We start from the raw sequence: 11,896 nt of genomic DNA, 5'->3' as shown, positions 1-11,896 counted from the left end.
GTGCCACAGAACTAGTAAATAATTATTTTTTGCTATCGCATGCTTGGTAGCGTTGTATGTTAGCCATTAACGAATAACTTGCCCAACGGTTTGTATTCCACGTCAATTCGACTCAAAATTACTATATTATCCTTTAGTACTTGTTTACTAGGGGTAAGCAAAAAATTCGTCAAACTGCGAATCCAGTCCAAACCGAATGATTTGGTTAAGTTTTTCAATAGTGTGGTTTGGTTTTGGTTTTAAAAATTTAGAAGCCGCGTTAAATGGTTTGGTCTGTGGAATTACGTTAATGGTTTCAGTTCCAAACCGAACCGAACCGTATGTAGATATAATATATATATACACATAACTCATTTAATTTAGATACACCAAGTATACATGAAAGGCACGGTTAGCTAATTTTCTAAATTAATAATTTATTCAATCTACTATCTTATTCATTATTCATTTACTACCAAAATTATTTAGTATAAACTTCTATATATCACAACTCATTCCTATAATCTCAAAAGCACATTGTATGTAGATATATAATGCTCCATTCAGTGAGTATTGATTCCACGGCTCAATTAATTCCTAAAATTTTCTATAAATAAAAATCAATTCTTAGTTTATCTCCTCAATTTTGAGTACTTTAAATAATTTACGAAGATGATATCTCAATATCAAATAAACCATGGTTCAAAATCAAAACCGAACCGTAGTCTAATGGTTTGGATTAGTTTGGTTCTACACTTTTTATGGGTTGGTTTGGTTTTCCAAATACATAATCCGTATATAGTGGTTTGATTTTTTGTTTACTATAAAACCGAACTAATTCGGTCCATGCTGTTTACCCAGAGGGATGGTGGAAATCAATTGCTACTTCTAGTAACATACTGTACTACGGAGTACATTATGTTATCAACCATCAAATTATCTTGGTAATGAGAGCTCACGCGTCGGATTATTAACTTTCGTCTGACTACTAACACAGCAAAATTGTGCACAGATCGTGCCCAAATTGTTGTGGGACTTATTATGTATCTCATACAAATGATTCGAGCCGTTATATTTAAAACAATTTTTCAAGGACTTCTACGAAAAACTAATTGAATCTAATATCTATACGTACTTGATCTAATCGTCTAACTTTTCTTTCAGATTTTTGAAAGAAAAGTTAGACGATTAGATCAAGTATTTATAGGTATCAGATTGAGATAATTTTTCGCAAGGAACCTTGAAAAAATATTTTAAACGTAATGAACGGCTTGGATCATTCTTGTGAGACCCATTATGTGCCCCACTACGCAATCTATGCACAATTTTGTTATGTCCACAGACTTTCTGAGTTTCAAAAGGGCTTTGAAAACAAAAATGATAGGGGTACATATTTTTTATCAGTACCATCAAGTACATATCAATTTTGGGCCCCTTTTGGATCCAAAAAAATAATCCGATCTGCTTATGTTGTTTAAAATATTTTATTTAGGGTCCATGCAAAAAATTAGCTAAACCGGATATTGTTACGAGTGTTTGCGATACATCCAACTTTGCTTCAAAATTCTAACCTGAATTCTGGGACAAAGTTGAATGCATCGTAAACACCTCTACCGATATCTGGTTTAGCTTATTTTTTGCAGGGACCTTGAACAAAATACTTTAAACAAAATGAGTGGCTTGGATCATTTTTTTGAGACCCAAAACGGACTCAAAATTGGTTTGTACACGGGGTATGTATTAGTATGTCTGTACATATAGCATCTCTTCCTTAAAAACTGTCATAGCTATTTGTTTACCTTCGGAAAGACAATTGATTTTGCTACTCTCCTATTTGTTAACATCACTTTTATTCTTGTTTTTATTAGATATCATAAAGTGCAAGGGTATTTTAATAAATTCACCGAATAAAAACAAGAAGAAGAGTGACGTTAACAAATAGAGGAGTGACAAAATCAGCTGCATTTGGAAATTATACATCTTTCCGTTTTGTATATCATTTACCCCTCTTCTCAATGATTTTACTTGGCTCCCAAATAATTCTTAGTTCAGTTTCTTTTCACAAACATTTAAAGTGTTAGATATAGTTTCAATTATATTTAGGGAAAATTCAAAATGCCACCTGAACTTTGTACCAAATGTTACAGAGACATTTGAACTTAAGTTTATTTTAATTAAATACCTGTACTAACAAAATCTCCAAATTTAGACACCTGAACTTAAGTTTATTTCAATTAAACACGTGTACTATCAAAATTCCCAAATTTAGACTCTCGTCGTTATACTCCGTCCCAAAAATTGCTGATATGGCATCTCCAACCCGTTTAAGTTGCCCCATTGCACGTGTTTCCAACAGGGGACGATGCACCCAAGTGAAACCCATCATTAGAAGTATGCCGAGCAGAAAGAAGAATTGGGTTTGGGCAAAAAAACATGGTTTGGAGGGAAAATGACCTTAACCTAATTGATTTCCCTTCATTTCTCTCTCCAGAAGTCTGCCTATTGTTCCACCATCTCCCTCACTTCAACCTTAGACCTGAAGTCTACCTATGGATTTCCCCTATAACTATTTATTTTTATTTTTATTCGAGTAGCTTAATGGATTTTCATCATTGTTCTGGTACATTATGATTTGATATTTTACGTGTCAACCCAGTTGAGAACAAACCGTATTAAACATTTCATACTCAAATCAAACTCAACATTGTACATCTCTTGAAACAACAATGTAGTGAGTTTGGACTAAATTAATTATTCTTAAAAATAGTTTAGTATATAATAATGCGGACAAAGTTAATAAAAGTTTAAATAAGACAACTGAGTGAAACTATCATTTCCAAACTTTTTATTTTTGGTCATAATTTTACACCTTTGAAAATCCTCTCATCAAGCAAAGTCACGTACTCAATTTATTTGCTTTGATAAATGAGTGGCTAATAGTATAGTTTTGAAAATAAGCTACAAGAATAAAAATGTGTCTAAATCAAATCTACCACAATATAGTCAAATAATCTGAAATTTGGGGTGAGGCCCCTTTGCAGTAACCGCATGTGTGCTCTGAGGTGAATCTCAACACGCAACTTATTTCTGTCAAAATTTACTAGAAATCATGAAAAGATACATATGGTCATATGGGTCTTGTTAATGTCTGACTTAAAGACATTTTAAATGCGTTTCACTAATTAAAATAAGTATTTATTTTTTGAATTAAATGTGATGTATTATGAGAGAATGACTTGTCTCGTAATGTGAAAATTAAGTACATAAAAAATAAGAACCTTAGCGGAACGAAGCCGTTGTGGGCCATCTCCTGAGTTTTTTCAAGTTTTACTCAAATGTGGGTAAAAAAAGAAGAAAGTGAAAGCTCTCTTTAGTACTTTGTACTTCAATGAGAATCTTAACTCAAATTTTGTTTCAAATAAATTTTGAAGCAAAATTATTGTATTCTTCCCGTCATTCATCATTCCCAAAATCCTCCCCATCCCATCTCGACCATACAAGAATCCCCTTCACCACCAATACCATGAACTGCATTTTTCAGTAATTTTAATTTTACCCCTAAATTATAGAAGTCATGACAAATTCGATACCCAAAATTATATACATTCCTTTTATTTCACTTACATCCCCTCGTATCCTTGGCAAGTTTCTAAAAAGAGTCTCTTAACTTAACGGTTTTACATAAAGACCCCTTATGGCATTACCTATACATATATTCCAGCACATTTTATGTTTTAAGTTCATTTCGGTTTTATTATGGAATTGATTTTGCACTCCATTTTTGTTAATGTCACTCTCTTTCTCTCACAAAATAAATCATCTAATCAAGACACACAAGAGAGTGGTAAAATCAATCCCCTTTATTTTTTGTTGTTTAGTATATGCAAAAGATAGACAATTTTAAGACCATTAAGATCATGTTTAATGGTGCTCCTGCCGAACAAGATTTTTTGCTACGCCCCTTGCTAAATCCATCCATCAACAGAAACAAAATAAAATATGGATAATTTATGAATACAATAGTTGATTCGTCAAGTAAGAATATACCAGCAGGCAAGGGTCGTAAACAAATGTGTTAAGGTCGCCCACCAACAGAAACGAAAATAGTGTACGGGTAATTTCTCAGTGCAATAGTTAATTGGTCGAGTGAGACCATGTAAGCAGGTAAGGGTCTTACTCACTCAAACTTGCAGATTTGACTTTCATAGCAAGAAAAAAGATCTCGGGGCCACTGAAAAGTTTAATGGGTCATTTATTGAAGGGTCCGAAATTAATTGAGATACACATAAACAGTAGACATGTGTAATTAAAAGAATTTTTGCACAACAAAAAGGACATTTTAACACCGTACTGTTGTCCTTCATAGTTAATATTCAGATTTTATTCATGTCTATTTTACCTCCAAAATTTCAAATCTTCGAAATTGCATTCTGCAGAGCTGTTTGAAATCCATATTTTGTACCTCTCCGGGCTCCGGTCCTTAAGGCTCCGTTTGGAACTTATGGAAAGGAAAAAAAATAAAAGGAAAATAAAAGAGGAGAAAAGTGAGAAGAAGATAGGAGAGAAAATCACTATTCACTACATTCAAAATCTTTATTTTCTTTTCTTCCTCTATAACTAAACAATAGGAGGAAAAATTCTTTAATTTTCCTTTCCTTTCTTTTCCCTAAGTTTCAAACAGAGCCTCAAGTGACCTGAACTGAAGCATCTAGTTTCACTTAGTCGTAGGCTCTAATTGCAACTAGGGCTGCAAATGAACCGAGCGGCTCGTAGTTGGGTTCATTCAAGCTCGGCTTGGAAGTTAAACGAACGACCTCGAGCCAATTTTTCAGCTCGTTTTGTAAACGAGCCAAACTCGAGCAAGGATAAGCTCGGCTCTAGTCGGCTCGCGAGCCGGGGTATATATACTTAAGTTTAAGATATTTATTGTTATTTCATAATTTGTTCTTCCCGTTTTCACTTTCTAGTCAACCAAGGGAGGGGAAAACACACACACACTAGTACACTCCCGCTCCATAGGAAAATGAAAGATATATACCTTCACAATCAAAATATTTGTGGTTATATTAGGCCTATGCGAGGATATATATACATTTTTCGTTGGTCCGTTGAGGCTCGTGAACAAACTCGAGCTCGAGTCAATCTAAGGCCTGCTCGGCTCGAGCTCGACTCATTAAGTTTTCACTGAGCTCAAGCTCAAGCTCGAGTTCGTTAAAAATTTAATAAACAAGCTTGAACACTGTAAAGCTCGGCTCGGCTCGGCTCGTTTGCAGCCCTAATTGCAACCGTTCGTTTCTTTTAGAGCTCATCTAGTTCATTTTCCATGCTAAAATTCAAGGTGACCTGGGAATAAATAAATAAACTGCACAAGCCTAAGGATGCATATCTGCAAGTGGAGCCCTCCCTAATTCCTGACTTCCAATTCCCAGCCACATAAACAAGAGGCAATGAAACTAAAACCTATCTCTTCCAATGAGCAACTTCTAAAATCAGGCCATCTTTTTTTCTTTTCTTTTTTTTGGCTTTTATAACTCTTCCCATGGCTTCCACAGCTACTCCTCCAGCTTCATATTCTCTCATTCTAAGGCCCAAAAACAGATGCAGTCACCAGAGGGAAGAGCACCTGTTATGGACAAGAAAGGTAGTTGGGCAATTACCCAGAAGAAAAATCAGGCATAGTTTGAGAGTTTTCGCGGCGGCGCAGGAATCGGAAAGGCGGCAGAGAGCCCCGCCCCCAAGGCCGGGATATGATACTAGGATTCACTGGGAGAATGATGAGGATGGGTGGATTGGAGGAGGTAATAATAGCAAGTCGAAATCAACACAAGAAGAGAGCCATGATGACAACCTCTTGAGTGAGAGGTTTTCGGAATTGCTCAACAGTTCTTCTGATTCTCATTATCAGTGAGTCTCCATCTCACTTCATATATGGGATTGAACTGATTCTATTTGTATTGAATTGTTTTCTTGCATGGATTATTCGAAAATGTGGATGATTGTTGAAGTAGGACTAACACGAGTCCATACTAGCAAGTGGACTAGTAGCTCATCGGTAGGCATCATGTAATCCCATGCATTTGACCCGGCTCGAAACCTAACTAACTCCTCTTTCCACGAGTTTCAAACACAATGAAGATATCTTGGCATGGTAGGCAATAGAAAGTAGAATAGGTGCAGGTATGTGTTTAGGACCTTTAGGTGTTAGATTTATGTAATGCCAATCTTAAGAACACGGGGATTCGCCAAAACATTCAATATTTTCCATATAGTTCTTTGATTTTTCGGATAAATAGTGATTCAAAGTATCTTATAGACTATTTCATGCTTAAAATGCGAATTTCCCACATAGTTCATGGTAGCATGCTTGCTGGGTAAATTTCCCTCTAGAGACGTTGGACACGGATTTCTTAACCTCATCCGAGTATCTAGTGTCCAGCATGTGTATTTTGATTTTTTGGAGGATCCATGTAACATTCTTCACTAAAAGGGGTTAGCATCTATGTCATATGGATCCCTGATTTTTGGGGTAAGCTCCCGTGTCAGTGTCTAGATGTGGGATACACAACGAATTCGCCCAAATAAATCCAGACATGCCAGAAGAAAAGAGGGAAAGTCGTACCAAAGAGGCCTTGAATGTTTCACAGAAACGGTTAACCAACGCCAAGGGTTTTTGTTAAAGCATCCAACTCCAAACCAATTGGCAAAGAGTGGAGAGGCCGCCCAGGCTTATATACTAGTTTTGGAGGAGATAATTAACCAATGTGGGACAAATCCCAACAGTTTTATCTAATTACTGCCCATTTTTATGAGGTTGTGAAGTGGATACTTATATCCGATTCACGTACCCCTGTCCGTGTAATGTAAGTCAGCACCAAATTTGAAGCAAAATAGTTAGTTTCTCGCATACTTACCATAGATATTTTCTTTTGCTTAGTATTTGTCTATCTAACCAAACTAGAACTGATAATCTCTCTTCTCATTTCCATTTCCATTTCCACCAAACCCTGTAACCAAACTGCACTCCATAGTGTCAGCATTAAAACAGTTTTTCTTACTGAACAGGTTCTTGGGGGTTTCAGCAGAAGCAGACTTGGAAGAAATAAAAGCGGCCTATAGGCGATTATCAAAGGAGTACCATCCGGACACAACCTCGCTTCCGCTGAAATCAGCGTCGGAGAAGTTCATGAAACTGAGGGAGATTTACGACGTGCTGAGCGACGGAGAGAAACGCGGCTTCTACGATTGGACGCTGGCTCAGGAGGCGGCCAGCCGGGAAGCCGAGAAGATGAGAGTGAAGCTGGAGGATCCTTACATGAAGGAGGTGGCGAATGCTGTGCCTATGCCGGACGTGGTGGATAGGCTTGGTGGGAAGAACATGGACCTTAGTGATCAAGCACTCTCTGCTCTCACCTTCGACGTTGTGATTATACTGTTCGCTATTTGTTCTATCGTCTATGTACTCGTCTTCAAAGACCCATATTATTACTAGCTAGTTAGCTTCTTGGATGGCATTCAAAGGGCTAGAAACTTGTGTAGTTAATGAAGATATGAATTGTAAAGGGAAATCTCTTCTTGGATGGGGAAGGCAAATAAGAACATGTGTTGTATGTGTGTACTCATATAAGTTGGATCAAAGGGACTTTTATCTCTCTCTTTTAGATTGTTGTTGTTCAGAAGCCTAATGCTGCTATGATAATTAACTCGAACTACACCCCTTCGTCGTAACCTATGAAGCACAAATGCTGTCAAGAAGAGACGTATGTCAATGTCTGTATCCACGTCGGGTATCGACATTCCTTGGATACGCAACCATTCAAATATCCATAATCTGAACTCAATTTCCTTTAGCTTCATGAAGTATCGGATGGTACTTTTCAGACACTATGTGTCATCTATCGAAACTTTTGTTTTTGTACAGACTGTGTTCGATATCTGCAGCACTTATCCTCGAGCTAGACTTAAAACAAAAAGATGATGCGCTCCACATTCTAAACACGCCAATTAGATTCGTAGTATTAATTTGGAATATGTCAGTTGCTTTTCATCTACGAGTCTATGATCTTCTATTTAGATCATTTTGAACTGTGCCTTCAACATAGTTTCTCCGTGTCTGTATGCAATATCAGAGGAAATTTCGTGTTCTAATCAGATTTGGCTGAAAAGCATATACAGTCAAAGAAGTTCCTTTCTGGTTCCGGCCTGGTTATGATCTCCGGTCTCCTCCGCTGATTCGATGCAATAGCAGAGGGTACTACGTTTTGGCTATCCATAAGCTTCTTGCCATCATAAACAATTGCAACCTCACAATAATCTGGTGCTTTCTTCTGAACAAATTCTCCATTTCCCAGCCCCTTGATCAGTCGCCTAAAACAGAACAATGTCAACGAAGAAAAAGTTAACATCCTCTTGAACAAACAGTTCTTGTGTTTATATTCGAAATGGAAAGTCTTCAGTTTTCGAAGTTTTGTCAATAGGTGATAACTTGATAAATAGAAAAACTGCAAAATCAGTTTGTATTTGATCTTCAGAGATTTTGAGTTCGACTTCCTCCCTTTTGATCGTAAAGGCAGCCGGGACATACTATTAGCCATAGCTTGTAAAAGTGCACTAAATGTACCCAGAGCAAGTTCATCCGTTGGTGTCAAAATGATTTTGCCAAAGTTACTTTTTTGACATGTTGAAAGGCAAAAATTGGCAATGTTTGTTGCACCCGCTGGTCTAATGTGGCACACTTCTGTTTTTTCCGTTGAAGGATGAGAGGAGGGAGAGAAATTAGTTGGGCTAGGTGAGGTGGCAAGGTTTGACGCCAAACTTATTGCCAAATTTCGTACAGAAATGGTTTTGCCGAAACTCAACAGCAAGTTTAAGTACCCAATAGAGAGTCTTACTTTATTTTCTCCATAAATATTACAGAGAGTAGCAGTAACAAGAGATCCGACATGCCGGTGAACTTGCTCTAACATGTGTTTGAGCACTATCTATGTTTGGATCCTCCCTCATGCCTTTAAGCACATTTTCGTGCTGTTTTTGTGCACAGAACATCGACACTAGTGACCCTACAGAGATTAGGAGCATCTCCATTTGACTTTTTAAAATTGGATGTGTTATACAACAAAAAATAATAAAAGTGGGATCCAATTTTATTATTAGTTAAAGAAGGATGAATTAATGGTCCATTTGAATAGTTTAGATGTGTGTTAAAGTAGAAGAGGTTCCACTTTTACATGTGCCTGTCTCTCTCCTCTCTCTATCTTCATAACCACAAAGCCACATGTATAAGGGCTTACCAGAAGACACTAATTAAAGTCATGTTAATTTAAAGAACCAAATGGAGCACAGAAGTTTAAGAATTCAAGTTAACCCATAGAGTCTGAAAATGTGCTAAAGTGTCAAATGGAGATGCTCTAAGGACCCAACATGACGTCGTCACGTTTTCGTGTCTTGTTTTTTTTGCACCTAATGTCTTCGTGTCCGGTATTTGCACACATTCAACGGTGGAAATTGATAAGTACCATTCAAGCTGCAGCAACTGTACTGATAAAGAAGTGGATGTTACCTAGAGGCAGGTGGGCGTTTGGTTCCCATGACTAGGTAAGTGATGTTAAGGACAGGGATGAGATCAAGAATTGCTTTGGCTGTTGAATTGCTCTCCAAAAGCATTGTATCCACAGTCACCTAACAATTCAAATTCAAGTATAGAAAATCCTTGGGCTTAAAATGTGACAATAGGACATCGAAATTCACACAGATGCGTACCTTGGCTTCAGCGCATAGTTGAATGTACTTCTGCAACACGTTCCTCCGCCTATTGTTCTCTTCGTTGACATAGAATCGGACCTGTTCTGGGGTCAATTGACTTCTCGATAGCCTTCCAACTATAGAAATCAATCGATAAAATTTGCAAGGAATGCCATTAGAGAGGAGATGTTTCGCAGTCGACTGTTTGCTAAACCTATTGATGATTAGTAATAAATTTGTCATTTTGTCTTTAATCTTGAATTGCATCCCATTTGTAAAACCTACTATCCATATATGTTTTCCTTTTCCCATTTTTTCATCCAAGGAAGTCCTAGAACAAGGCATTGAGCCACATCACAATTGTGTATGTTAGATTTGTGAAGACTGATTCAGTTTGGTTTATCACTCCACGAGCTAAGCAAGGGTATTAAGGTAATTGGGATGTAAAAAACTCTAGGCCACATAAAAAAACTGGTGTGATTTGTAAATCTCTTAATTGGTCGTGCTTTCTTTGCGTGCTTTTTGCTTCATTATTTTTCGTGTGATTGTGTGTGCGGTTTTCCATCAAATCCACAATAACCTAGCCTTTCTATTGCTCAAGAATTACTTTCCCACGTTGATTTTGACCGGAAAGGCTGTACATGATAACAGCTCTACCGTGCTATATGAAACCACAAATGGAAAATAATAATATCAGAACTGTTTTTGTGAATGCCAAAAATCTTTGTGCGAAACAAAAACAGTTTCGATGTCAGCATCACCCAACACAGTAAGATGCCAACATCATACCAATCAGTCTTACCAGGAGTGGAGATGTAGGTGATTGGAGGGAAAACATGGACAAGGAAAACTCTAGCTCCAGGGGAGATCATAGCATGATCAAGAGCCCATTTCACCACATCCAAATCATTTTTTCCAACAGCAACATAAACATCATTCATGCCACAATCTCTGCTGCTTATACTCACAGTCTTGTTACCTTCTCCAATCTCCACAATCTCTGGCGACATCACTTGCCAATTACTCCGGTACTCGCAATGCTCTTCATCCGGCCGTGCATTCCCTCCTTCCATGCCTATCCCACTCTCTCTTCTCTCCCTCTCCCCCTCTCTCTTTCCCCTTCCAAAAGAATGAAAATGGTAATGGAGTAGTACAAGGGGAAGGGACAAGGATATGAATAAGATATCAAATTGTGGGGAGTTGGGAATTGGCAGTTTTATTTGCTTTTTGATAACTCAGGCTGTCCGGGCCTAACCTCTGGGGACCCAATTTCGCTGACCACGATCAGAGAGTAAAATTAAAAGACGGAACATATTCATGTATGAACTGGTCCACAAGAGTTGATAGCACGTGATGTGAGAGGTTCGAAGCTGAGATCTTAGGAGGAAGCAAGCTCCAAAGTCTCATGCTTTGACCACCACCGAGAATTGGTAGTTTACAACTAAAGAGTCGTTGCTATCAAAGATTTTACTAAAAGAAAAGATTCTCTTTTGTCAAGATTTGCAGGCTTCTTGGTATGTCATGTTCACAGACCACTGGAGACTTTAGTGCATTAAAGATGATCTTTGCTTTCTTTTTCTCCCAAAAAATTGCATGTTATCTGGTACTTAATCATTTTGATAGACTTTCCACAATTCAGATAGGGTTAAATTGGCTAATAGCATCTGCTGCATATATGATTTATATCCTCCTCACAAGAGAGAAAGAAATCAATAAGTTAGGTTTGTGCACATGGCATGTTTGGGTAGACCGAATCTGTTGTTGGACTGTATAGAAGAATCCAAATGACACATTGATTGTATATAGTATACCATCTCAGATTTCTATGAATTTTGAGCTAAAAAATTGTATAGATCGATCAAATTGGGATCAGTAAAATCTTGTAAATTTAGAGGCTGTTTGTTTGACCAGATATGAGCATTAGTTGGAACTTTATATCCCACGTAACCAAATAGCTGGTATTTGATTAAAATATTAAAGACCCTAGATATGTACGACTGTTGCGATCATATATAAATCCCTTCCCTATTAGTTCCGTGAAATAATTGGCCGTATCTTGACATTTTTTCCTCCTCATGTGAGCATGTCAGGGGGAAAAGGTCGTCCAAGTGGAGAAAAGGATAGTGCTGTGCACCCCTGCACAGCACCGTGTCGTGCACTATTCGAGTCGTTCGATTCA

At 37.6% G+C, this 11,896-nt stretch overlaps 2 protein-coding genes across 2 annotated transcripts; one reads left to right on the top strand and one right to left on the bottom strand.

The window, feature by feature from the left end:
* The first annotated feature begins 5,364 nt into the window (after nt 1-5,364).
* LOC131307409 (NAD(P)H-quinone oxidoreductase subunit T, chloroplastic) lies at nt 5,365-7,637 on the top strand. The gene is made up of 2 exons (XM_058333897.1): nt 5,365-5,883; nt 7,042-7,637. Exons 1-2 carry the CDS (start codon nt 5,519-5,521, stop codon nt 7,466-7,468), a joined length of 792 nt encoding a protein of 263 aa, XP_058189880.1. The 5' UTR covers nt 5,365-5,518; the 3' UTR covers nt 7,469-7,637.
* Nucleotides 7,638-7,797: 160 nt separating this feature from the next.
* LOC131307410 (U-box domain-containing protein 52-like) lies at nt 7,798-11,341 on the bottom strand. The gene is made up of 4 exons (XM_058333898.1): nt 10,520-11,341; nt 9,736-9,854; nt 9,536-9,654; nt 7,798-8,343 (listed from the first exon to the last, which is right to left on the bottom strand). Exons 1-4 carry the CDS (start codon nt 10,788-10,790, stop codon nt 8,121-8,123), a joined length of 732 nt encoding a protein of 243 aa, XP_058189881.1. The 5' UTR covers nt 10,791-11,341; the 3' UTR covers nt 7,798-8,120.
* Nucleotides 11,342-11,896: the final 555 nt, after the last annotated feature.

This window comes from Rhododendron vialii, chromosome 11a (genome assembly GCF_030253575.1).
Source record: "Rhododendron vialii isolate Sample 1 chromosome 11a, ASM3025357v1".
NCBI classification, from domain to species: Eukaryota; Viridiplantae; Streptophyta; class Magnoliopsida; order Ericales; family Ericaceae; genus Rhododendron; species Rhododendron vialii.
Note: the sequence above shows the minus strand (reverse complement) of the source record. Positions and strands in the feature narration are given on the sequence as shown.